This window comes from Moschus berezovskii, chromosome 2 (assembly GCF_049115385.1).
Source record: "Moschus berezovskii isolate FMDL1 chromosome 2, NW_MosBer_1.0, whole genome shotgun sequence".
In the NCBI taxonomy this organism is placed as follows: domain Eukaryota; kingdom Metazoa; phylum Chordata; class Mammalia; order Artiodactyla; family Moschidae; genus Moschus; species Moschus berezovskii.
The window spans coordinates 15,706,994-15,734,239 of NC_142461.1; the positions used below are offsets into that span (position 1 = coordinate 15,706,994).

General features: G+C 52.7%; 1 protein-coding gene across 2 annotated transcripts in view; it reads left to right on the forward strand.

The window, feature by feature from the left end:
* The first annotated feature begins 227 nt into the window (after positions 1 to 227).
* ZNF362 (zinc finger protein 362) overlaps positions 228 to 27,246 on the forward strand; it is a 41,348-nt gene continuing 14,329 nt past the window's right edge. Inside the window, exons 1-6 of one of the 2 annotated variants that reach the window (XM_055397740.2) lie at positions 228 to 360; positions 14,383 to 14,507; positions 19,824 to 19,887; positions 20,061 to 20,307; positions 23,743 to 24,064; positions 24,718 to 24,942. In XM_055397740.2, the coding sequence (XP_055253715.1) occupies positions 14,470 to 14,507; positions 19,824 to 19,887; positions 20,061 to 20,307; positions 23,743 to 24,064; positions 24,718 to 24,942 (896 nt within the window). In that variant the 5' untranslated portion in view covers positions 228 to 360; positions 14,383 to 14,469. Of the gene's footprint in view, positions 361 to 14,382; positions 14,508 to 18,986; positions 19,096 to 19,823; positions 19,888 to 20,060; positions 20,308 to 23,742; positions 24,065 to 24,717; positions 24,943 to 27,246 lie in introns of those variants that run through there. The other variant, XM_055397743.2, reaches the window with a different exon arrangement.

Below are 27,246 nucleotides of genomic sequence, written 5' to 3' on the forward strand. Positions count from 1 at the left end.
TCGCGCGCCGTCGCCGGAGCCCGGCGCTGCCCACTCGCGGGAGCCCCCGGGGCCGGACGGGCTGCGCAGCTGGAGAGGCGGGGGCCCGACGCGGCCCCCCCGGAGCCGGGCGCCTGGCGCGGGGGCTCGCCGAGCGCACGGGGGGCCGCGCGGCGCTGCAGACCCAGCCTCCCGCCGCCGCCGCCGCCGCCTCGGCGCTTGCAGAACCCAGAAGTGAACAGCAGGCGACCCGGAAGGTTTGCGCGCGGCTCCGCACCGAGCCGGAGCCGGAGCCTGGAGCCGGAGCCCCAGCCCGGCCCTGCTCGGGCCGCCGGGCGCGGGGCTGCGGCCGCGTCCCGGAGCCGCCGCCAGCACAGCCAGGTCCGTGCGGGCCCGGGGCGCGGGGAGCGGACCCGGCGGCGGCGGGCACTCGCCCGCGGGAAAGTTGCGCCGAGTTGCGGGCGGGGGGCCGGCCCGGGCGCGGGCGCTGTCAGCGCGGGCCGGGGCGCTCCGAGGGCCCGGGGCCGCCTGAGCCTCGGGCCCGGCCCGGAGCGGCGGTGGCGGCAGCGGCGCGCGGGGTAGGAAGTGTCTCCGGCGGCGTGTCTGGTCTGTTCTCCGAGTGCGTGTGTGTGTGTGTGTGTGTGTGTGTGTGGTGTGCGCGCGTGTGTGTGTTTTCTTAAGCCGGGCTATTCAAACCTGCTGCAATTCTCCGGTAAACAATGATTCATGGGGCTTAATGCAAATAAACGGATTGCAAACGGCGCGGTTCGCGCACTTTGCAGCCGGCCCGGTGGAGCGGCCAGTGCCGGATTTCTCCCTTTTTTTGCAGATCTGCAGAATATGGCGTCCCTGTCCTGTTTTAAAAATAAGCCAGGCTGCCATTTTTGTTTTTCTTTTGTCTGAAAATTTTAATAAAACTGTCTGAGAATGTGGGAGAGGCGGCTGGAAGCAGAGGGGGCACCCGAAGGGTTGGCTTTTTTCCTTTTCTTTGGCGAGAGCCGCGAGCCTTTCGGGGAGGTGAGACACAATACAATTGCACTTTAAAGAGAAAAAAAAAGGAAGCCGCTGGGCGATTTGGGGGGGAGGGTTGGGAATTTAAAGTTAACTCCGAAAGTTTTCTTTCTTTTTTTTTTTAAGCTTTTTTTTTTTTTGGAAGGCGGTGAAATGCCGCGAAAGGATCTCGGGGCGCATTTCTCCCCCCCAGCCAGCCGCCTTTGCGGGATTTTTGGGAAAAGTTAACTGCCCATTTCCTCAGAGCTGCGGGGGGGATTGTGGAAGGTTGGGGATGGGGGTTTCGGGGACCAGGAAATGTCTTTTGGAAGAGGCATTGTGAGGAGCTGTATTCTCAGATTTGGAGGAAAGGGTTGGCAGTAGGGGCTCTGAGTGGGCCTCCGGTTTCCAGCTAAGACCCTTGGCATGAGGAAATAATCCTGCTGTTTGCCACCGTGCCCTGGAGCAGTGTGCAACCCTCAGAGCTGTGAGCGCTGTGGGGGGTGGGGGTGGGCCTGTCTCCTTCATGGGTGGCCAGGGCCCTATTGTAGGCGGAAATCTTGCCCTCCATGCTGGGGTGGCTCCCGGCCGGAGAGCCCCCTTCCCCTTGTGGGCCTCCTGGCCCTGGTAGGTGGCATCTGGGTGAATGCCCTCAGGTGGTTGGCTGTTTGGCTGGAGGCAAGCGGGCAACCCCAGTGGGTCCTGTTTGAGGGGAGGGGCAGGAGAGTTTGTCTGGAGTTGGGGTGGTCTGAGCCTCTTCCCTGCGGTATGCTCTTACCGCCTCTGCCATCCCTGCCCTGCATCCTGGAGGCTCCCTGTTGAAGGCGGTTTAGACTTGGGTGAAGTTCCTGGAGCATCTCTCTGGACAGGTCAGGACTTGCTGACTTTCAGGCTACAGAAGGGTTCTCAAGGTCCACAAGGTCTGGGGTGGCTTGGCGCTGTCCAAGGCGCCTGGGCAGGTTGGGCCTGGTCTTGCTCTTCTGGAAAAGTCTGTCTGTCCTAGGAGGACCCTAAGCCTGTCTAACCCCTGCCCCAAGGTCTCCTGGAGGCAAGACCCCTCTAGTCACTCCTGTGTTCTGGCTCCACCGGGCAGGGTGAGCTGAATTCAGGCAGAGCCAGGGGTTGAAGGCTGGGGCTTAGGGATTCAGGGTTGCAGAACTTGGCATGTCTGAGCCAGAGGGGAACTAAGCTAGGCGTTTTTCAGATGGAGAAACTGAAGTCCAGAGAGGGGAAGTGACTTGCCCAAAGTCACACTGCCAGTTAGGAGAGCTGAGACAGATGTTCAGGTTTTCACGTCTGGGCTCTCTCCACTGTTCTCTGTTGGCAGGGTGGCAGGGGAGGTGGGGGTTGACTCCTGGAAGAGTCATTTTGGACAGAACTGGACTGGAATGGAAGATTATGTCTTACTTCACTCGTCCCCTTGCCCCCACCATCATCATCCTGCCTGGGTGTAGTGCATGGTTGTTATCACATCAGGTTCTCCCAGAAACTCATTTGGGTGAAATTGTCAAGGTGAGGATACTTAACTCCCTTTTAAAACTTAGGAAACTGAGGCTTGGAGAGGTTGAGCAGTGGCAGAGGAGGGCTTAAACTCAGGCTTCTGGATTCCTTGTCCAAGGAGCCTTTTCCTGGGTAGATTTTGGTACTTGTGGACAGGTGTCTTTCCTAACTTCTAGTTTTTGATCTTTCAGATTCATCTACTGACCTCAGTGACTGTTAAAAAAAAAAATGCAGAAGCCTGCCCCCTTTAAGACTATCAGAGCTGGAAATGCCCTGAGGGGTCTTCTGGGCTCAGAGAGTGGAAGCCACTGGCTTGAAGTCACCCAGTGATTTGGGTCCCAGCTAGGAGCAGAGCCATGGTCTCCTGTCTTCTTTCCTCTGTGAGACACTTAGAGGGAGAGGGAACCACTCTATCTAGTCGCCAGACTCCACTGGGCCCAGGATATTACTGGTTGCTCGTTGTAGTGATGGGGCCGGGGGCATTATAAGGGCCAACACTAGTCTTATCTCCAGCCCTTCCCTGGGTAGATACTTCCCTGCCTTTCTGTAAAGTGAGTCCCTTCCTTCTTTTCTCCCTCCCTCCCTTCTTTCCTTCATCTCCATCCATTAGTTCATTCATTCGTTTGCTAGATGATTCCTTTATTCTTTCATTGTACATTTGTTAATTTATTGGTTCGTCATGTCAGTAGTCATTCATCTGCCCGCCCGTCTGTCCATCCATCCATTCACTCCCCAGCTTACCTAGTCCGAGTTGGACAGCCGTGTGATATACAAGTGCAGTCTTCGAAGGCTCCAAAGCCGGTAGGGCGCAGAAAGCACTAGCTCGGGCAGTATTTGTGGGCGCCACATGAGTTCCCAGGGAAGGTATCTCTAAGAAGTAGAGGCTTGAAAATACTCTTGTGATGGTGAATCTGGGTGCTGGGACCGAGATCCTTTTTTTTTTACAGCGTGGTATATGGCTTGTATGACTTTGGGCACATTCTTCTCCTCTCCGAGCCTCTACTTCTTGATCTTTAAAATGGGGTAATCTCTATGACTCATGGCTTGTTGGAAACCACCACAAGAGTATCTGCGACCTCTCCCTGCCCTCGCCAGGCACGTGATAGGAGCTCAGTGTATATCAAGAAGGATTGTTGATTACCAACTCAGGCCCTGCCCTGATTTTGAAAACCATTATGGTTTCAGAATGAGCCCAGTGATCTGGGGACCCTGAAAACCTTGTTTAACCTTGTCATTCCCCTGCTGAAACTCTTCTCATATTTCCTAAGCATTTCAAAGACCAAAAACCTAATGTCCTTTAGGGGCCTACAAGGCCCTTAATGAGCCTCCCAGGTGGCGCAGTGGTAAAGAATCTGTCTGCAATGCAGAAGACTCAAGAGACACAGGTTCAGTCCCTGGGTCAGGAAGATCCCTTGGAGGAGGAAATGGCAACCAACTCCAGTATTCTTGCCTGGAGAATTCCATGGACAGGGAAGCCTCGCAGGCTACAATCCTTGGGGTCACAACGAGTTGGACGTGACCGAGGACATCACACAAGGCCCTTTATGGTCTGGGCCTGCCCGTCCCTCCATCGTTCAGCCACACCAACTTTCTTTCTGCAGCTCAAATTTACAAAGCCTATTGGCAGGGCCTTTGCACATCCACCCAAAGCTAGAATGCTTGCGTGGCTGGTGCCTTGTTTGACCGTAGTTGGGGCTTCCCTGGCCACCTGCTCTGTAATAGCTTCCCACTGCCACTCATGGTCACATCATCCCTTGCAGCTCTTACCAGTATCTGAAACTTCTTCCTATATTTATTTATTTGCACTCCTTACCTGTCTGCACGGCTGGCAGGTACTTAAACCCCATGCAGGCGAGTGGGCAAGTGGGTCCAGTGCGGGGTGGCCGTGGCTTTGATGGAGGTGAGGAGATGCCGGGGAGCCCAGGTGTGGCGGAAGCCCTGCAGCGGGGCAGCTCCTGGGAGATGAAGTGACAAGGAGCTCTCTGCCCTATTCTCCCCTGGGAAGCTCCAGGCTGTTGTCAGGAAATAATGAGATGATTAAATCACAAGATCTAAGAATCTCAGTCTCTTCCAGTCTCAGAACTTGGCATCTGAGAAGCTTTCTGACTCAGAACCTTTGACACTGGAGTCCTCATTTGATCCAATCCAGGGTTTTTTGTTGCTGTCTAGTCGCTAAGTTTTATCCACTTCTTTGCTACCTCGTGGACCGCAGCCCTGCCGGGGCTGTCCATGGAATTCTCCAGGCAAGAATACTGGAGTGGGTTGCTATTTCCTTCTCCAGGGGATCTTCGTGACCTAGGGATCGAACCCAAGCCTCCTGCATTGCAGGAGGATTCTTTACCACTGAGCCACCAGGGAAGCCCAGATCTGGGGTTTAGACCCTTATGTAGAGGCTTTTCACTGCCTTATTTATTTAGTGGCCCCGAGTGCTCACTTTGTGCCAGGCCATGTTCCAAAAGGCTTTGTAAACATGGACGTGCTTAATCCTCATTGTTACCGCCTCCATTTTATAGCTAAAGAAACGGAGGCACAGACTTGAGGTAGACTTGAGGTAACTTGACCAAGTCAACAGAGCTCATAAGGCGCATTTTGTGACTTGAACCCAGCCCTCCAGGACTCCGTCTTAGAACCCCACAGCTGTTGAGGGGAAGCCCAAACTCACCCGACCCCTGCGCAGAGCGGGAACCCCCTTCCCACATCCTTGACAAGAGGGCCTCTGATCTCCGCTAGAGTGGTGGGGAGTTCCCTCCTGACTAGGCCCCCCAGCCTCCCTTTGTCAGACCATCGTCATTTCTGGAAAGATCATCTTTGCAGAGGGTAGAGTGCTACTCCCACCCTGTGAATAACGCGTGGGGACTAATGTTAGTGTTATGGTTTCCCAGTGCTTTTGGCCTTCTGGTTTTGTGACTTCAGTAGCTTCTTTCTCCCCATTGGGTTGTGAGCTCCCCGGGGGCAGGCCACCCGGTGCCTGGTGTTGTCTGTGTGACCTGGCACCAAGCATACATGCCTCCCGAGCCCCTCCTGTCTCTGTAGCATCGTGCTTGGCCCTGGTCCAGGGTACTGGACAGGCTTGGTGTACTTAGGGCAACAGGACAGTGACGTCTCCATGTGTACCCAGTTCTTGGAGAACCACTCAATCTAAAGTCACATGTTAATTGAAGAGAGGCAGACCTCACAGATTCGCCAGCCAAACCTCAGTCTGTCCACTGGGGAGACCGCAGCGGGAAAGGAGAGGCCTGGGCCTAGCCTGATGCCTTGCCTGGTAGACTCTCCTCTCCCCAGGTGTCACTTGGCTGCCACGGTATGTGTTTTGGGGTCAAAGGCAGCAACAGCCCTGGTAGGGGAGCTGCTCCCTCTGTCACACCACCCTCCTTATCTCCACCTTGGTGGGGAACGTTCCCTGATGCACAGGGCTGTAGAGGGCCCAGCACCCGACCTGGGCTTGGGTGGGATTGAGAGGTGGGTGGCATGGAAGTGTTGGGGGCTGTGGGTTCAGCTTCCCACTGCCAGGAGTGCGGTCAGGCTCTGGAAGCTGGTAAGGATTTGGGGAGGTGGTTGAGTGGTGTGTTGAGTGTTAAGGTGTGTGGAGAAGGCCTGGGGATTTGGCTGTGGGGCCCACAGCATCCTGCCTTGTCCCTGCCTCATCCATGTGGCAGAATGTCCGTGGGGGCAGTCCTCACCATTTGAGTCTGTCTCGGCTTTGAGCAAAGGCTTCATGCTCCTTGAGGGGATAATCTAGCCATTTTAGCTTCTGGGATTCAATGCAGGGGGCACCTGCTTGGGGTGGACACACCCTCCAGACATCACGCACACACATATTCACACCCCCAGTCCTTCCACATCCACCTTTGACCCTATCTCCCCTACCCCACTTTTGCCAGATTGAGGGGCTGCCCTGCTGTTTCAGAAACACCACCAGAGATGCCCTGAACTGGGCCTATAGGAGCCGGGCATTCAGAAGACAAGTCCGCCAGAGTGTGTGTCCGCACACGAGATGCACACGCATGCACTCCTGCCACCCACCTATTACACGTGGTAGTCGTATACCCACGTGTACCTCCCAGGAACCAACACACAGCCGCCTGCCTGCCCCTGCTTGGGTCCTTCCACACTCATGTGCATGCTGTGTTTATCGCCTGCACACAGCCATCATCTTGCACACGTGTGTTTTGCATGTCAGTGCATCTCACACTGGCCTCACATCCTTTGGCTTTACACAGGATCCCCCTGCACCCCGGTGCACTCATGTGTGCCCGTGCCCCAGGCAGATCTACTGGCAGCCTGCCTGGACCTCCCGCCTTCACTCAGCAGTACTTCTCGAGCACTTACTGGGTACCAGGCCCCTTGCTCGATGCTGGGGACACTGGTCAGGGGGGACCGATGTCGTCCCCGCCCTGGTCTGGAGACTTGAGGCAAACACAGCTGAGGATATGATTACAGATTGTGGTACCTGCTGGAAAGGAACCTCTTTCCTATGACGAGGGCTGTCCTATAGCTCGGTGCTTTTACATTTACTGTAACCAGTGACGACGATACTGTGTGTAGGGGAGACGTGCTTCAGGGATGAAGTGATCTGGCTTGAAGTTTTCCAGGTGAGGGCATTCCAGGCAGAGGGAAGAGCTGGGGTGAAGGCCCCAAGGTGGGAAGTCAAGGGCCACGGAGAGGGTGCTGGCCCTGAGACCTTGGGGAGGTGGGCCTGGTCTGCTGGGGCTTGTGCTAGGTCTTCCCATGGCCTTGACCCTCCCACCCACATGTCCAGCCCAGACCCACCCCATCCCTCTCTCTGATCAGCTCAGCCCTCCCTTCGCTGCTCTGCCCTGCTCAGGGCCCACTTTGCAGGCTGCCATGCCAGCCTTGGGCCCCATCTTTCCTGCCCCACAGGCTGCCCCTCAAGGGTCCTGAGATACAGTCCCAGTATAGGCTCTGATTGCCTGCTGGGGGACCTATCTGAAGGCTCCTGGGGGCCAGGCCACAGCTGGGGTTCAGCAACTGGCTCTTGTGCTGAGCTAATCCCAGACTTGACTCTACCAGGCCACTGGGCAGCCCCGTGGGTAGCCCCGTGGGTCCTGAGAAACTGCACCCCGCCCCCTGCCCCCAGCCCAGTTGACATTTCCAGGAGTCTTCAGAAGGTTAGGAAAGGCTCCCATGTGCCTTGGAGAACCTTAGCAAAATGGTAGCAGCCACCACGGAATCCTTACCCCGGACCAGGCTCTGTTCTAAAGACGTTACACCTATTTACTCATTGGATCCTCACAGCGATGCTGAGGAGATACCGTTATCATGTCAGTTCGGTAACAGTCTCTGTGACTTTGACCTTGTCTTGTTTCAGAATCTGTACTTTCAATACTCAGTGGCCACATTGCCCCTCAGAAGGTCCAAGAACCCAGGCTGTGATTTAGTTGCATCTCTTTGTTTTATAGAGTCAGGAACAAAGGCCCAGAGAGGAAATGGACTTGCTAAAGGTCACACAGCGAGCGGACAGAAGGAGCTCCCTCTGCCCCCACCAGCTGCATGGTTGGCAGGCTACATCCTTTCCAAGTCTCATTCATGAACCCAGGCAGGCAAGGGAGAGATTGCCTTAGAAGCCAGCAGGGCGGAATCTTTGTGGGGTGTGGGGGACTGCAATTGAATAGACATGGGTGGGGGCTTTGGGGCACCCTGGACATGGGCTTTGTAATAAGTCATCGAGTTGCTCATTTTTGTTCCAGGCATCTTCCTGAATGTGTGTTCTATTTCAAAATGTCCACAGCATACATCTCACAGGGGTCATTAGGAGCCTGAGTGAGAAATGCTTGTAAAGCACCTAACAGTGCCTGGGATGGAAGAAGCGCTCAGTAACTTATTATTATGGTCATTTCACACTGGCAGAAGGAGTTCCCACTGGGGATAGGAGCTGGGGGTCCCCAGGGGACATGGAGGAGGGCATGGGTTCAGAGCCTGCGGAATGTCCTCTCAGCCCTGAGAAGGCAATCACGGCCTGTTCCCTGGCAGAGACGCTGGGGCTCCCAGAGAGGATTACCACCCTGGGTGTCTGGGTGGCCAATAGTGGGAGAGAGGGGACTGGGAGGGGAGGACGCGGCATCCCAGCTCCCACTGACCAGGGCGCAGACAGCAGCCCCCTTCCGCTCTGATCAGCCCCAGCCTCACAATGAAAACAGCCCTTCCCAGCCCCGCAGGGCTGCGGAAACCCAGCCTAATTGGATCCAGGACCCTCGGGAGCCTAGTTCCTCACAGGAAGTTCCCAGGAGCATGTTTCCGAGGCTGGCCTGGGTCTTGGGGGTGGGGTGGGTGCAGCCGCTGGGACTTGGGACTCTGGGCTGTGTAGAGTAGGGGCATATGGAGGGCAGAGGGGTCGTGGGAGGAAATCTTTGAACACATGGGGTCTCAAGGTGCTGCAAAGATGGGAAACTTCAGCTTCTCTCTCCTAGACCAACTCCTGCTTGTCCATCCAGGCCATCCTCCTGACCCCATGATGACCCCTCTATTGAAAACCTTGATCATGGCCTTTCTCAGCTCAGGGACCCCTGAACATGGCCCGACGTGGCCTTTCGTCTAAGTGTTTGAGCCTGGAACTCTGGCCCTTTTGAATTGACTTGGCTACCTTTCCCTCCTTCCCCTGCGAATTCCTACTCTAGGCACTTGTGGTGCGTGCTCAGTCGTGTCCAGCTCTTTGTGACCCTACAACTGTAGTTCTCCAGGCTCCTCTCTCCGTGGGGTTTTCCAAGCAAGAATGCTGGAGTGGATTGCCATTTCCTCCTCCAGAGGATCTTCCTGGCCCAGTATTGAACCTGTGCCTCCTGCATTGTGCGTTGGCAGGTGGATTCTTTACCACTGCGCCACCTGGGAAGCCCACGAGAAGCCCACAGTGGGCTCACACCAGACCAGCATGATGCTGTGTGCTTTCCTGCCTCAGGGCCTTTGCACATACAGTTCTTCCCACCCAGCCTGCCCTTCCCTGGCATCTCTCTTTACATCTCCCCTTCCCTCCAACAGTAAATCCCACCTTCATGCAGTCTTTGTTCATCCCTCAGTGGGATGAGTTCATCTTCTCAGGAGCACCCCTACCCCTAGCCCCGCCCTACCTTGTTGCCCCTCTCTGGGGCGTGCGTGCATGCTGAGTCACTTCAGTTGTGTTCAGCTCTGCAACTCTATGGGCTGTAGCCTGCCAGGTTCCTCTGTCCATGGGATTCTGCAGGCGTGAGTACTAGAGTGGGTTGTCATTTCCCAGGATCTTCCTGACCCAGGGATCAAACCTGCATCGCCTGCATTGCAGGCAGATTCTTTACCCCTGAACCACTGGGGAAGCCCCCTCTCTGGGGCAGGGGACATATTTGAGAACACATTGCTGTCCTAAGAAGCAGGCAGCTTTTTCCATGTCTTTGCATCCGTGGTTTCTGCCTGGAATGCTCTCCCTCTGCTCTCGCTTTGCTGGCAATGGTCCCCATCTTTGAGGCCCATGTAGACACGCCCTCTCCTCCCATGTGTTTCTTCAGTGAACATCTATCGAGCAGCTAGGGTGAACTAGGCACTTGAGCACCTACTGTGTGTCCAGTGCAAGGCTCTGGGGTTGTGGCAGGCTCTCAACCCTGTGTTCAATGGTAGCAGCGGTGGGTAGGGGGATGTTTAGAGCCAAGATACAGAGGCAGGGGAGGGGGAATGTAAAGGGCCATGGGGTGTGTATAACAGGAGAGGGTCAGAGAGTGACTTTCAGCTGAGACCTGAAGGAAGAGCCCTAGTGGGCTGTGCTGCTGCGTCCTGGTATAGAGTTGTCCAGAAAGTTGCTCAGCCAAGAACCCGATCCAAGCCCTGATCTTGGGAAGCTCACAGCTACCTAGGGGCTCGGGCAGATAAGTCATCAGGCAGTTCTAGGGTAGTAGGATCAGTGCTTTGGTTGCAGTGGAGGAGGAGCCCAGGACGCTGCAAGAGCCCAGGGGAGGCTGCAAATAGAGCCTGGGACAGGGGTGGTGATCAGGAAGGTTTCGTCTAGGCGGTGACGCCTCACCTAACTCTTGACGGTTGATGGGTATCTGACAAGGCTCCCGCTGGGTGATGGCCCCCACATGGAAGGGCAGAGCCTGTGCAAAGGCACGGTGGCACGAGAGCATTTGTCTTGGGAACCTGAGAGTAGTGTAGTGAGGCTGGAGGGAGGGATGCTGTGGGGATGTACCTGTCCGGATGCATGTGGCCAGCAAGGCCTCCTTAACAAAGACCTCTGGGCCACCCTGGAGAGTTTGAACTGTGCTCCCAAAGTTATGGCAACCCAATGAGGATTTTAAACAGGAGAGTGAGTGAGAAAGTGGGCAGGCTTTCCTTTGTCTGACTTTGACTCCCAAAGTCCCCAGATAGGAAAGGGGAATCCCTTTCTGACTGCAACTCCTGGCTGGGGTCTGGCGTGGGGCTCGAGGCTTGCTGTGGGACTTTGAGCAAGCTCCTGGCCCTCTCTGAGCTCAGGTCTCCTGGGTAAACCTGCAGGGCCTGTGGCCAGAATCCTAATGGGGCCATAGGCGGGGGCTGGGGTGTCTTGTTTGGCCAAAGTTGGCTGAGCTGTTAGTGTTATTAAAAATATTCCTTAAAAAGTCATGTAGCCACACTGCAGAAAAGTCAAGAATAGAGAAATGAAGTAAACCAAAACCTACCCCCTTTTCTGTCCACACCCCAAGCCTGAAACACACCAGTGCTAGTATTTTGGTATTTCCGTCCTGTCTTTTCTTCCAGCACCTGATTTTATATAGATGTCATTGCTCTATCTGTACAAATAATTTAAAACTTACCCCCCCCCAATTACTGTTGTATCACGAGTGTTTTCTAAATGACTGCTGCTGCTGCTGCTTCTAAGTCACTTCAGTCGTGTCCGACTCTGTGCGGCCCCATTGACGGCAGCCCACCAGGCTCCCCCGTCCCTGGGATTCTCCAGGCAAGAACACTGGAGTGGGTTGCCATTGCCTTCTCCAATGCATGAAAGTGAAAAGGGAAAGTGAAGTCGCTCAGTCATGTCTGACTCTTTGGGACCCCATGGACTGCAGCCTACCAGGCTCCTCCGTCCATGGGATTTTCCAGGCAAGAGTACTGGAGTGGGGTGCCATCGTCTTCTCCACTAAATGACTGCAGGGTGGTCTTAATCCTTTCTAATGGATCTAGTGTCAGGGTGGAGAGCTTGGGCTTTGGAGTCTGACTTTCTGAGTTCAAATCACACACACACTGCATGACTTTGGGCAAGTTACCTAATTTCTCTGTGCCTCAGATCTTTGTGAGGTCGATATGAATTTTAAATGAGTCATTACAATGCCAGTAAACATTGGCTATTAACGACTATAGACTGTCACTGTGTAACATGATTTACAGAACCATCCCCCTGTTGTTTAAAATTTTGGCTATTCCAGGTTTTTGCTACTGTAAAAAAAAAAAAAAACCCACTGAAGTAAACAGCTTTGTGCATAAAACTTTGTCTATATTTGGGGTATTTTCTAGGGGCAGATGACCAAGAATAGGATCGGTAGACCAGGAAGTTTGAACATTTTTATAGAGCTCATGACACATTATTGCCAGATTGTTTTCAGAAACGACTTCCAATTTACACTCCCAGAAATAATGCAGGAGAGTGCCAATTTCACCATACCCTCACCAGCATTGAGTATTACCATGTTCTTATTGCTTTTTGCTATTTTAACATGTGAAGCTCATTTAATTTTCGCTGCTAGGGAAGGAGAACCATTTTCTATGTTTATTAGCTGTTAATAACTGTTTTGGTCTGCTAGTCTATAGCACACAATCTCTTCTCAGATCAGTTAGGAAGATAGGGCTTAAGATACAGGAAATAGGGAAGAGTATAACACAGGGTACAACACAGTGCCAGAGTGGGTGGCGGGGACTCAGAGGAGGGGGAGGGGACTTTCCTCTATCTAGACCATGGCACTTTCAGTTCCCTCTACTTAGACTGTTCATTCATTCAAACATTTATCAGGTACTTTTTGGCTTAAAAGTAAATGACTCAGCCTCGATTGTGCCCTGACAGAGAGCATGTCCAACAGCAGAGATGGATGAGAAAACAGACAGAAAATGGAATGATAAGTGTCTGATGATGGAAATGCAGGGCACAGAGGGAGCAGGGAAGAGGGGCACCCAACATAGCCTCGCAGTCCCAGAAGGCTTCCAGGAGGAAGTGGCCTTGAAACTGGGGCCTAAGGAATAAGTTGTAGTTAACCAGTGAAATGGGGGAAGGCAGAGAGTTCCAGGGAGAGGTGAGGAAGTGAGAAGGGAAGTGGAGCACTGGGGAAGCCCTTAGTCTGGCTGGGCAGAGCGGAAGGTGGAAACAGCCAGTGAGGCCAAAGAGGTCAGCAGAGGCCAGACACGGAAGGCCTCAGGAATCCAGACCTGGTCTGGAAGGAACGAGGGAGCCATTGAAGATTCTCACGAGGGGAATGTTGTGATCTGATTTGTATTTTAGAAATAGCAGAGGGAATGCAGTAGGAGAACAGAATGGGAGGCCCGGGCAGAGGTGAGGGTCCCTCAGAGGAGGCTTTTGGAATAGCTGAGGCCAGAGCAGAAGCGGGCCGGGACCCGGGCAAGGAAGGTGGTAGAAGTACTCCCAGTGGATCCTGGCCGACACCTGCCCGGACCCACCCGGTCCTGTGTGCCTGGAGGATGGGGCCTGTGCGGGATTCAGCATGTGACTGTCAGCTGAGCGCCCACCGTCACTGACCCTGATCCCGCCTGCTCCCCCCTGCCTCCAGACCCTTGTCTGTTGGTCCACCCCTCCGCCCCGGCTACCAACCACTTTCTTTCTCTCCTTTTTTAAATAATAAATTTATTGTTTTCATTATAAAAGCAACAACAACATTGCAGAGTATTTGGGAATCAGAGAAACAAAGACAAAAAACCAGGTTAGCTCCAGCCGCCTCCCCCAGCACTGCCAGCCTCCCTCTGGGCGTGGTTCCCCGCAGCTTGCTTTTTCTGACGCAGGTTTTTATTTTTGCCTCTTTGTAATCATAGTATCTGGACAGTTTTGGGTCCTGCTCTCTCCCATTTGCTTGTTGGGAGCTAGTTCCCCGGTGGCCATGGGGTCTGGGCAAATCTCATTTTTTAACGTATCTGGGCTGGCCTGGGGATGGGGTGGGTGGGACAAAAGTTGCTTAAATATATCCTCTGTCCTGCAGTGGGCAAAGCTAATCACCTTCCCCTTGGGCTGCCCCGTTTGCTTTGTGACTGTTTGTCTAGGCCTGAACCTCCCCAGGTGGGAGGGCCTGGCACCTGGCGTAACCTTTCCTCAGTGCCCCTGCCCCTAGTTCCCCTTTGTGGAGCTTGCCAGGCTGCCCTCAGGAGCCACTCTCCTGGGAAAGCGTGATGGACTGACTTGGTTTGCGATCCAGACTCAGCTCTGGGACCTCAGGCAAGTTACTTAACCTCACTGGACCTCAGTTTTCTCATACGTACAATGGGTCTATTGCAACAGTTATAAATGGCTATAAAATGCCCTGATACCTTTCTTGGCCTACTGTAAGTGTTCAGGAAAAGATGGTTGATGTTGTACTTTCTCATTCTACAAAGAGTTTCTGAGACCACCTTGGACTAGATGCTGGAATGGCAGAAGTGAATGAGCACGAGCTCTACCTGTGTACAGAGCTCAGTCTGGTGGGGAAGTCACCCAGGGAAACATGACTGCACCAGAATGTGATCACCCCTGCACTGCTGCACCAGATCTGGGTGGCGTCCTAACTCCATCACTTGCTAGCTGTGTGACTTTGGGCAAATTGGTCGACCTCTCTGAGCTGCAGTTTCCTCTTCTATTAGGTGCATATTTCACAGTGACATGATGCGTGCAACATACTCAGCACAGTGCCTGGCACTTAGTAGGTGTTGAAATCAATAGTAGCTGCCATTTTTATTATTATTGTTATTGTTATTCCCATATACAAGGTGCTGTTGGGAACACAGAGGAGTGACTGACTGGGGGTTCAGGGAAAGCTCCGTAGAAGAGGGAACACTTGAGCTGGGTCTTGAAGGATGAGTAGAAGTTCACCAAGTGGGAAAGGACATTCTAGGTAAGGAGCCTGTGATTCCAGGTTGAAACCTGTCAATGAGGGGTTTGTTCTTTGGGTGACTAAGGCATCGTGTTCATCCCAACTCCCCTGAGTGCCCCTCACCACCTCCCTCTGGGTCTGCTTGGGGGCTTTGTGCTCCCACCCTCCTGTCATAGCATCCACCTGTGACTTTGTCCTGGAGGTTGTGGGGTCCCACTCACGGGAGTTGCCGTATCCCCATCTGTTCATGTTTGGGATCACAGATCTGTGTCTGTCAGAGTTTGGTGCTGTCTGTCTGCATGTTCCTGTGACTCTTGTCTGTCTGCGTTGGTATCCAGGGGACCTCCCAGGCCACACTGTACTGCTGGGGGGCAACCTGCATGCTTCCTTGGTCTCCAGCTCTAAGCAAATAGCCAGGCCTCCTTGGTCATTCTCCTCCCTGGCCCAGGGTAGCTCCTGCCTCTCACCTCCGTTCTATTCCCTGGGGACCTTCAACCGGTTCTCTCCCACTGCCTCCTCTCCTGGCTTCTCCAGTCCCACCTACGCTCAGCAGGCAGAGGGGCCTTTCTAAACCACAGATTCTGTCCCATCACCCAACTTCTTCAAGTCTAGACCCCAGGCCTCGAATTCAGGAACTGCCTTTCTAGGTCTAGCCGTGGCCAATGGCTCCAGCCTCATGTCCTGTCTCACAGTCCACGCTGATCACTTAAGCTTCCCTCCCACACCATGTTGTTTCTCATCTTGGGACTTTTGTTAAGACTGCTGCTTCCACCAGCAATGTTCCCCACTCCTTCTTTGCCTGGCTAACTTTCACTCATCCTTTAAGACCCAAAGCATGTATCACCTCCGCTGGGAAGTCCTCCCTGATCCTTTCTTTGCATCCTGAGCTCTGGGCTGCTCATCCCTGACTTGGGGGGTAAGAACAAGTGACTTGCCCATGATCACACAGCTAGTGTTTTGGAGCCAAGATTTGAACCTGGGTGCCCTGGGCTCCAACTAAGGCAGGTTGTTCCATGGCCCAGGTGAGGGGACAGTAGCTAGGACTTGTGAAGAGGATGCAGTGGATCTGAGAGAGTTTGGAAATGGAATCCTGGGGACGTGGCTAGTGGTGGGTCTGAGCTGGGAGTGGGGAGGTCAGGGTCCATGGCAGGAGCATCTGGGCAGGTTGGGATGCCCTACTCAGAGGGGATGGCTAGAGGATTAGGTATCCCAGGGGAAGGCCAAGTCCAGACTGAACAGCCCATGAGTGGTCAGGGAGGTAACTGGAAGGTGGTCCTGGAGCTCCAGGGGGCAGCCATGTCTAGCGGTGGTGACCTGGGGATTTTCTGGTATTTAAAGTCCTGGAGTGGATGGATCATCCTGGGACTGGGGCCGGTGGAAGGAGGCGGCTCCCGCTCACCCTGAGAAGCCTAGGCTGTGGAGGTGCAAGCTGGGAAAGAGACTGAGAAGATGTGGAAGCCAGGGCTCATAGCACTGATCTCCGAGGGTCAGGGTGGCTGGGAGGCCATGAAGGATAGGACTGGGAGGTGGCCCGTTGGCTTTGACCACATGGAGGTCCCTGGTGGCATGTGGCAGGTCTCACAGGCCCAAATTCTGTTTTTTCACAGAAGCTTGTGGGTCACGTGTCTGCTTCCTCCACTTAGCTCGGGGCCCCCAGAGGACAGGGCTCCTCTCTTTGCTTTTGGTTCCCCAGCAGCAGTCCCCAGTTTGTCCCAGAGGATGTATCCAGAACCAATGGATGGGCAGGTGGGTGGCTCTAGAAGGTGTTTCATTCATTGACCCATCTGACTTTTTTCACCTTTTTGAGCGAGAGAAACAAAATGACACCTCGCTCGCCCTACTGCAGGGATCAGGGTGTGTATCTTGAGGCCCACCACCCAGAGTCTTGGCTTCTGTCTGGAGCTTTGAAGCCCAGTCTGCATGTCCTGCCTGACTGCCAGCAGGTCTCCTCTGCCCGTCCGGCCTGGACACTCAGCCTCCTCTGCCCCGGTGCTGTCCTCAGGCTCCTCCCGCTGACCTTGGTCCTCTGAGTTGCCTGGCTGCCCCGCTCAGCACACTCCCTGATGCCTCCTCACAGCCAGCGTTCCTTCCCGACCGCCAGCACAGCCTTCAGGATGCTGCTGGCTGGCCTCCGTCCCTCCCCGCTTCACCACTCTCCAGCTCTCTTTGGTGTTAGTGGGTAGCTGCTCACTGTCCCAAATCTGCTCCATGTCTGCTCAAGCTGTTGCCTCCACCCAAATGCCCTTCTGCCTTGTACACCTGTCCTAAGCAGATATCCAGCCAACTCTCTCCTGCTTAAAGTCTCTCAACACAAGGTCTGAGTGGCTTAGCTTGGCCCCAGCCACCTTCCCACCCTGTCTGGCAGGTCCTCGGACTGCACAGATGCACACCCACCTCGAAGGTTTGTTGAGGGGCTCATGTGAAATGCTCTTGATGCGCGTCTGGCATTGAGCCGGGCCCTCAATAAGGGCCCAGAAAGTCCACCCCTCCCCTGCCCGCCTTCCCTGAGCTAACATAGGTAGATGTACACCAGGGCCTGGAGCACTGACCAAGTCATGCAGTTCCTTAAGCCCAGCCCGAGAAGGACACAGAGGAATGAATGCTGTGTGGATCAGATTCCATGACCCAGGGCAGACCCTGCTCCCTGTCCAGAGTTAGCGGTGGTTCCCTCCCTGATCAGGGGATTTGGTGAGTGGCAGAGAGGATGCTCTATCCCAGCTATGGGATCCCCTACCTCCCTGACCAGGGTGGGGCTTTGGGAAGCCTGGACTTGGCATTGAACTCAAGAGGAGGAGAGGACAGTTCGAGGAACGGTTGGGTACAGTGGGCAGAGCCCTGGGCCAGGGCAGGAAAGAGGCACAGGGGCCTGTGTCAATCCCATTTTACAGATGAGAGAAACGGAGGTTCAGATTGCCAGTGCCCGACGCTTCAGGGCAGTGCTTCCTTCTGTTTCCCCATCTGTGTGGCCAGGAACAAGTGCTTCCCTGGTGGTGTCCTAGCTTCCTCCTCTGCGAAATGTGGGTGCAGATCTTCCCAGCTTCTGGGGCTCTGGTGAGAATGCTGCTGGCTACGGAGGGCATTGTACACCGTCAGCGGTGGTGGATAACTGTGTGAGATTGCCTTTAAAATGAGTCTGATGATTTATTCCTTCATTTCTTCATCCTGTCCCGCAACTCACATTGTTGATCACCTTTGGGCCTAGGCACTGATGATGCCAAGCTGAATGAGACAGGTGTCTTCAATTCCCAGCCCTCTCTGAGGCGGCTCCCCTTTCCCTCAGCCCTGGAGCCTCCCTACCCTGGCTCTACAGCTCAGATAACTTCGCATTTTCCCCAGTGGACAACAGCAGAGGGGGACAGGTCTGAGACTTCTGAATGGAAGGGTAGTGGGTGCCATGCCATCCTAACACAGGGCCTGTCCACAATCCTACAGTCAGGATGCTTTGTCCTTTCTCCGAACAGCTTGAGGGACTGATGAGCTGGATGTTGGGAGTCGGGCAGGTCACTGCTTGGGGGATCTCAGCTCACTGCTTACTTGCTGTGTGACCTTGACCAAGTCACTCTACCTCTCTGAACTTCAGTTGTAAAGTGGGGATGAGAAGCGTACCTGCCTTTTAGTGTCAGTGTGCCTGGCACAAGGTGGGTACTTAGTAAATGGCAGCCTCCTCACTGTTTTTATTGTGTTGAGGTCTTTCTTTGAAAGGAGATGTTCCAGGGACCTGGAGCAGTCAGGGAGAACTCCAGGCAGGAAGTGATGGTATTGGGTTGTGAGGGATGGGCTAGGTTGGATGGGTGGAGAGAAGGGCAGCTTGGTGTTTGTGGGTGGCGGAAACAGGAGGGCTTTTAGAGCTGCCCGGCCACCCGAGAGGAGGGCACTCTGATTCCCAGCTGGCCAGACTCAGACCCAAACCAACCCCCAGGCTGGGAGTGAGAGGCAAGACTTTCATATACAGGTATTGAGTCGTATGCATGTGGATATTTGTTTCACCAAGGACTGGGGTTTGCAAAACACATTCCCCAGAGGAAACAGCTTGAGCAAATCTGATGTCTTGTCTTGACTCTTGGCACCCTAGCCCTGTGGTCTTAGACAGGTCTCTTCCCCTCTCTCCAAGCCTCAGTTTCTTCACCAAAAAGTGGGATAATACCTCCTGTGACTACTCCTGAAGTAAAGATCACAAGTGAAAATTTATATAAAAGATCTTTCTTAAAGTGTTGAGATTACATTGTATCCTTACAGAGGGTTTTTTTCCTGAAACCCTCTGCCTGCAGTTCCAGTAGGGCTTTTCCCGCTTGTAGGGCCAGGAAAAAAGGTTAAAGACACTTCATTTCGGTCTTGCCTGTCAAAAGAAGCAGTTCCATGTAAGTGACCAATACCAGTAGGCATTTAGTTAATGATTTCTGTAAGAGACAGATAAAGAAGAGAAATTTGATAGGGAGCAAGACTTCATGGAATACCCCTGTCCAGCACAGTCTCTGTAAGTCACTTCTTGACTTACTGTAGGGCCACAGGAAGACCTGAACCCTCTGGAAGACAAAGAAAGCTTTGAAGGCCCACCCTTCATAGTGCCCTGGTTGCAAAGCCCTTCTCACTGCACAGGAACTTGCCAGAGGTGAGGACCACCAGACAAATTGTCACATTCTTCTATTGAAGAGCCCCAAGCCTCAGGCCTCTTCATTCTCCTCTTAAGTACAGTGTTCTGACACATCCTTATAGGCAGAATGGTGTACTTGGCTATGCTTGTTTCTTGAGGAGAACTTTCCAGAGGTACAATTCCCTGGGTCAAAGGGCAATACTGTAATCATTTGAGTCCCTGTAAATCATCCTGCCAAATTGCCCTTCATAGAGGCTGTCACCTGATGACCCAAGTTGCCCACTGTGTTCTGTGGGTCAGAAGGGCAGGGATCAGGGAGGGGCAGTTGCCTCTGCTCTGCGGCCATTGACAAGGTTGCCCCAGGACCCTTCAGTTTGTCCCTGGGCAGCAGACTTGTGTGTCTAATCCATGGGGTTGGCTCTGCAGCCTAGGGTCTCTGTGGGGGGACAGGTATTAGTCCACTGGCATCAGGGTGATTTAGGAGGGGTGAGCTGGAGGGTGTTCTCTTCAGGATAGGATCTTGCTCTCTGGGGCCCACGGTGGGAAACACTGAATTCCAGAGCTTCAGCCTGGAAGTGTGGTTCTCTGGGCCTGGTGGGAATCCTGCTCTGCTGTGGGGTGAGGGTCCCACGGGGGCAGGGATCCCCAGACACTGGCCCAGACTTGAGCGGGTATAGCTGATGGGAGCTCACCCTTGGCCGATGGGGAGGGCCCTCTTCCCTGTGACAGTCGCTCTCTCCCCGCAGGATGGCCGAGCCTCGATTTAACAACCCCTACTTCTGGCCCCCTCCTCCCACCATGCCTAGCCAGGTAAGACGGAGCGTCGCCCCTCCTGCCTCTCTCCCCATCTCGGAGCGGCTTGGGTTTGCGCCGGGCTTTGGCTACTGCCTGCGGGACGAGGGGTTCAAGGGTGGCCTGGCGGCCCTGGACCGGGGCCGGGTACGGCCCAAGCCCTCTCAGTCCCTCTCCGCTCCCTCCCGCAGCTGGACAACCTGGTCCTGATTAACAAGATCAAGGAGCAGCTGATGGCGGAGAAGATCCGGCCGCCTCACCTGCCGCCTACGTCGGCCTCGTCGCAGCAGCCGCTGCTTGTGCCACCGGCGCCGGCCGAGAGCAGCCAGGCGGTCATGTCGCTGCCCAAGCTGCAGCAGGTGCCAGGCCTGCACCCGCAGGCCGTGCCGCAGCCCGACGTGGCGCTGCACGCGCGGCCGGCCACCAGCACGGTCACAGGTACAGAGGGGCCTGGTGGGCGGGGCTGGTGAAGACTGGGCGGGGACTACCTGGGAGGGCGTGGCCATGTCACCCGCAGCGGGGCGGGGCAGGCAGGGCCTGGGACGGGGGTGGAGCTTCCAGGCTTCCCAGCCTGTTGACCTGCTTCACCAAGCCAGCCAGAGGGGGCCGAGGTTGGGTCGCTTGCCCATCAAGGAAGCCAAGTCAGGAATTTCAAGGAAGCCAATTCCAGAGAATTTCAGGAATCTAGAGGAGAACCCTAACCAGACTTGTGTGGGGGATTGAAGGGTGAGAGAAGACATCCTTGGGTGGGTCCCCATGCGAAGAAGAGTTGGTGGTTGACTAGGGAAAATAGAGCAGCACGTGCAAAGCGAGGGTGTGTGTCGAAAGCAGAGTAGGACAGCGTGCAGGTGGGGAAGATCAAAGGGTGATGCAACTCATCACCGTCACGTGGCAGCTAACTCCAGGTGAGCATCTGTGTTCATCAGTGTTCCTGTTGTCACTCCCAGCCCGCTTGGTGAGGTGGCTGCCTTTGACAGGCTGGAGTACAAAAAGCAGCAGCTTCCTGTGGTTCACCCTAAGGTCTCCATTCAGCAGATGAGCGAACTGCGGCCCAGTTTCACAGCCAGTAAGCAGCCGAGACAGGCAGTGTGGTTCCAGAGCCCAGGCGTGAACCCTGCCGCTCTGCCAGGGCTCTGCTGAAGCACCAGATTCTGAAGGACCCCGTGGGCCACCTGGGCAGTTTGGATTTTTACCCTCAGGCAGTGGGAGCCCCGTGGAAGTAGGTGAGGTTAGAAAGCTGGGTTTCTGGCTGTGAGGTGGAGACTTAGACTTGGTGGAAGACTGGCATGGAAGCAGGTAGAGCTGCAGGAGAGGGTGGTGGCCTGGGCCAGGCAGCGGCAGAGAGAATGGAGAGAAGGGAAAAGAACTGAGGGATGTTGAGGAGGAAGAGCCCATAGGGCTGGGTGCTGGACTGGCTGAAGGAGTGAGGAGTGGGAGGGTGGGCACCGGGGCCACCCAGGCATTGCCAGTGAGATGGAATCGTAGGAGAAGCGGGGTAGGGGACTGACTGCGAGCCCAGTCCTGGATAGATTGAAGCTGCGGGCTGGGAAGACATCCTCGGCAATATTATGGGGCTGGGCTGCCTGGTGCCCACCTCAGAGCCTGCTGGACAGGCTTTTCCCAATGGCCACTGCAACTGGGCCATTGTTCCTCCTGGAGCTGGCCCTCGCCGCCAGCCAGACACCTCTCCCCGTCTCCCTCCTCCCTCTCAGAGATACCCAGGAATCTTGGGGCCCCATGAGCCTCCCTATCCAGGCCTCCTCCAGCCACCCTCTGCACATTCTCTCCTTATTATGACCTTATTAAATTTATTTTTTCATTCTAAAAGTAATATTAAAAAAGTAATATAAGCATATTAAGGGAAATTTGGAAAAAAAGAGAAACTGAGAAAAAAAACTCACTCATAATCCCCAGCTCGTAACCCAGCATCTTAGAGAGCCTTTAGTCCATTTCCTTCCTTTTCCATCGTTTTTGTTTGTTTTTTAATGTGCAGGGGGTGTGTTTCGCTGAGTTTGTGGTAAGGCTGTACCCATGCCTTTGACTTTGTTTTCCTACTCACCATTTTATCATTAACATATTCAGTGCATTTTTATTATAAAGGTAATTCATAGTCATTATAGAAAATTTAGAAATGGCAGACAAGCTGAAAGGAGAAAAAAAATTAACCCTTGTCCTACTATTGTTAGCATTTTCATATGTTTTCTCTGTATTTATTTTATTTTATCCTTTAATCACAGATGTAAAAAATGGATGAATTCACCAGGTAAAAAATTCAAATAATACGGAAGCAGATAACGTATGAAAATCTCCTTTTACCAACAAATTCTTTGCCCTCCCTAGAGAGAAGCACAATTTACACATAGTTTAGTTTGGTGTGTCTCTTTTCAGATCTATTCCTGTGCTTTCACACACACACATATTGTCTGTATACACATATGTCGTTTGGATGTGTGTGTGTTTTGAGTAGGTGGGTTCATGCTGTGTATGACTTGCTTTTTCACCTGACAGCACAGTTTGGCATCTTTCCTCGTCACTGCATGTCTGTCTTGTCTTTGTAGTTTCCCTGTTCTTCATCTTGTGATGAACCACATCTCTTTACACCTCCCTACTGAGGCTAAGCAAACTGTGTCCAGTTTTGTCTGATCATAGTTTTGTATGGAAGGTCCAAGTACACAGATCTTTGTGCTTATGTGCAAATAAATGTCTCTTTATGGGCAGTTTCTAGAATTGGAATTACTTTGTCAAAATTTATATACATTTGAAGTTTTAATGGCTGTTGCCAAAGCACCCTTTATTATTAAGGTTGATAAGCATACACTCTCAGCATGTATGACACACACGCCAAATACCTGTGTCAACTCTGGATATTATCTTTTCCAGTGCACAAATTTTGGGTTTCTTTTTTTTTTTTTAAGTGTAGTTTTAACTGTATGATAGATATCATTTTCATTTTTTTGTGTACTTTTCTTGATGTTATAAATGTTTCTAGTCCCTTCTACTATTGGATTAATATCCTGTTCAGTGTGCATTTTATTTTCATTAAATAAACTTACCTTGAACATAAAAAAAAATAATAAAATAAAATAACTGTTAATACAGAACTTAAAAAAAGAAAAAGTTCATTGTTGAAGAATCAGAAAGTTAAGCCAAAAAAATTGTTTTAAAATTACCCCGAATTCCACCATCCATATCACATGTTGGTGCATCTCCATCTCCTACTTTTTCTGTGACTTAAATTTTTTTTTTAAATTTTACAAACAGTCTCCTTTTTATCGGGCAGTTGATGTTCAGTAGAGAAAATTAATCACAATTTATTGAAACCTTCCCTAATATCGCATATCTCAGTTGCCTCTGATTTTTGCTGTTAAAAATGACATAGTAGTGAACATCTTTGTGCTTCAGTTTTTTGTTTGTTTTTTGTTGGGCCGATTTCCAAAGTGCCCCTGGTATAGATAATCGGACTCGTTTAGTCCTTAGATGAGCTTCCCTGGTGGCTCAGTGGTAAAGAATCCACTTGCCAATGCAGGAGACGGGGGATTCCATCCCTGGGTGGGAAAGATCCCCTGGAGAAGGAAATGACAACCCACTCCAGTATTCTTGCCTGGGAGATCCCATGGACAGAGGAGCCTGGTGGACTCTAGATCATGGGGTTGCAAAAGAGTCAGGCACGGCTTAGTGACTAAACAACAACAGTCCTTAGGTATCTAAAGAATCTTACACGGCTCTCATTTATTGACCCCTGAGTAAAACTCTGCAAAGGGAAGGGGAGGCTCAGGAAGGCTGGAGACCTCTCAGAGACACACAGCTGGGTGGCGGGGGCTGACCTCTCCTCTGGCTGCCCCTCACCCAGTCCCCACCCCCGTGTCTTCACAGGTCTGGGAATCTCCTCCCGGACCCCGGCTGTGAGCACATCAGAGTCGAGCGCAGGCACGGGCACCAGCAGCCCGTCCACACCCACCACCACCAGCCAGAGCCGCCTCATCGCCTCGTCCCCCACCCTCATCTCAGGGATCACCAGCCCCCCCCTCCTGGACTCCATCAAGACAATCCAGGGCCATGGCCTGCTTGGCCCCCCCAAGTCCGAGCGTGGCCGGAAAAAGATCAAGGCGGAGAACCCAGGAGGGCCGCCTGTCCTCGTAGTCCCCTACCCCATCCTGGCCTCGGGCGAGACTGCCAAGGAGGGCAAGACATACAGGTGGGGGTCTTGGTGGGAGGGGTGCAGCGGGCTTGGGACAGAAGCTGGTGCCTCATTGCTGCCTCCGGAGCCTAGCAGTGGGGGATTGCAAAGAGGGGGACCCAGAGGTTTGAAGGTGGAGGGTGTGGTCCAGAAGGGTGGGGTCTCCTGACACCTCCCACAGCCTGGGATTTTGAGAGTCTATTTCCTTCTCTCTTCAAGCAGTGTTGTCAACCCTCAGTGTTAGAATCATCTGGAGAGCTTTTCAGCAATGCCATTGCCAGGGTGGTACCTCCAGAAATTCTGATTTAACTTGTCAAGGGGAGGCATTTGGAGGGCCTGGGATGAACCATTTCAGAAAAGCTTCCCAGATGATTCTAAAGTGTCTATAGCCAGGGCAGAGAACTCACTGAGTGTTGGAGCCCCTCTCCCAGAACCATGGCCCCCCAGGCAGCTCTGCCCGGTGAGGTGGAAGCCTGCTCCCCAGTCTGGTGTCAGTGTGCCTTGGGGGAAGGATGTCTGAGCTGGGGGCCTGCCCATAGCCCCCCACCCTGGACCCTCCTCCCAAAGCTCTGGCCCTGGTGCAGGCTCTCTCTGACACAGAGGGTCTCCCCTCAGCTCTCCAGGCACAGGTCGGGGGATTATCCCAGGGTGAACCTGCCTCTTGCCTGCAGGTGTAAGGTGTGCCCGCTGACCTTTTTCACCAAGTCCGAGATGCAGATCCACTCCAAGTCGCACACAGAGGCCAAGCCCCACAAGTGCCCGCACTGCTCCAAGTCCTTCGCCAACGCCTCCTACCTGGCCCAGCACCTGCGCATCCACCTGGGCGTCAAGCCCTACCACTGCTCCTACTGTGATAAGTCCTTCCGACAGCTCTCCCACCTCCAACAGCACACCAGGTGAGTGGCCAGCCTGGCGCTGCCCCACCGCAGCTGGTTTCAGCTCAGCACCTGCGCCCGATGCAAGGACCTTCTCTAGGTGCCTTCCCCAAACTCCTTTGCTTGGCATACAAGGCCTTTTGTGATACAACCTCTTTGGTCCTCTCTGGCCTCAGCTCTCACTCCTTGCCCTTCCCACCATTTATTATCTGTAGGTCTTTGCATGTGCTGAGTCCTTTACCTGATACACCATCCCCCTCCTTTCCCTTGTTTTTCTGGCCCTCTCTTATCCATCTCTCAGTAAAACCTCCTCCAGGAAGCCCTCCCTGGTCCCCTGTCCTTGGGCTTCCCCACCCAAGCAGTGGTAGGCTATCTTCGACTTGCCTGGTTATTTACCCACCACCCCCAATATACTGGGGATTCTTGAAGTGAGGGCCCAGTCTCGTCCATTTCCACATCCCCAGTGGGAGGCACATAATACGCATTGAAGCATTTATTTAATATTTGTGGAATAAATAGAACTGACTTTTCCAGGGCAGGTGATTCATCCCTTTAACGAATATTTACACAGCCTCCACCATGTGCGGGCATGCCCCTTGGTGCTGGGAATACAGCAGTGAACAAAACAGAGACAGACTCCTGCCCTCTTAGGGTGTACAGTCTAGTTAAATGTGTGAAAGGGAGATTCAGAGATAGATATGTTTTAAGGGAAAAAAGTTTTTGCAGGGGAGTGCAGGCATCAGACTGGCTCGCCAAATAAAAACACCATAGTATTTAAAGAAATAAACTAAAGGTTACCAAATTACAGTTCATCTCTTCAGAGGGAAAGAAGCCCAGCAGTTTTCTCGCATGATGGTTCTTGTATCTATAAGCACGGCTGTCTGCCAATATCAGCATTGCGAAAGTCAGGATAAAATAGTTTCTGCTGTGGAATTTGTAACTCACAGAAAGTGCTCAGGAGTTTCTGTCTTTGGGGCACTAAGACGAGACAGAGGGACCTGAGGTTTGGTTTTGTTATTGTAATTTATCCATTTCTGTCCATTGTCTTTGTATGCTTTGTCCCAGAGTGCAAGATGTTATGTCTGTTTCTCTGACTTTGAGGTAGGTTTGATGGTAAGGAACAAATAGCAGGATGACTTCAAGATGGCATCAGTCTGCTTTTCTCATCCCCATGCCTCCTAAGGCATGGATTTGACCACGTAGATTAGTTTCAGAAACTTTCTGATTTTGTCATGAATTTATTTTTTGAAGTTTGGCTAGCTTTACGGATATGCATGCACACGTGCTAAGTCACTGCAGTTGTGTTTGATTTTCTGCAACGCTATGGACTGTAGCCTACCTCTGTCCATGCCATGCCCTCCTCCAGGGGATCTTCCTGACCCAGGGGTCTGGACCCTGCATCTCTTAATGTCTCCTGCTTTGGCAGGCAGGTTCTTTATCACTAACACCACCTGGAAAGCCCAGTGAAGTGCTGATCAATAAACAAAGTCCCTCTGCTTGTTTGGTTATTAAAATTAGAGCATGTGACCCCCAAGGTTTGAGAGTTAACTTCTGTCAGGAGATTTTTTTAAGGCCCCAGGCTATAATTTTAATCTGTGTATGTGTGAAAAGATTTTTCTTATCGTGTTATCTAATCCAAGATCTAAGTTCCTGTGTAAGGTTAGGAACCTAGAACCATCAAATTTCACCTCTTGTCAGGTTGTGCCTGTACAGCCTGTAATGGGAAAGTTACCATCTGTTTGGAGAATCCCTAGTTTGTCAGTGTTTCTGGGCTGGCAGGAATGACTTTGCTCATAACCTTAAAGGCAAGGACTCCACCAGCCATGGAATAGATTCAGTCCAGTTTCCTGGAAGCCTGAGGAGGCTGTATTCCCACTTACGAAGTACAGGCCTTGTTCTTACTATCATGCTGTCATGCCTAATTAAATGAAATTTGTCTTTAAATGTGACATTTCTGGCATGGTCATGGTTACAAATTTGATTTAACCAATTATATCCCATCAGGAAGGAGGGCAGATTCTTAGTGAACCTGTTTAGAGAAACTAATGGTTCTAAGAAGGAAAAGTCTTAGTAAAGGCACTTTGAGTATTTTTTAGCAGTTGTTCTGGGTAGATTTGTAGACAAGGCCAATTACATATCTTTTCAATAGAACTATCATTTAAAAATTTTCTTGACATTTCATTAGTTTATATCTATGTTAAATTTGTATAGTCTGCCGGCACCCTACCCTCTGCGATTCTGCAGGGCTAACTGGAGCAAGGAACCGTTTAAGGAATATTCTAGTCCAGTTTGTTCAAATATAGCCTCTTAAATTGAATAATAGAG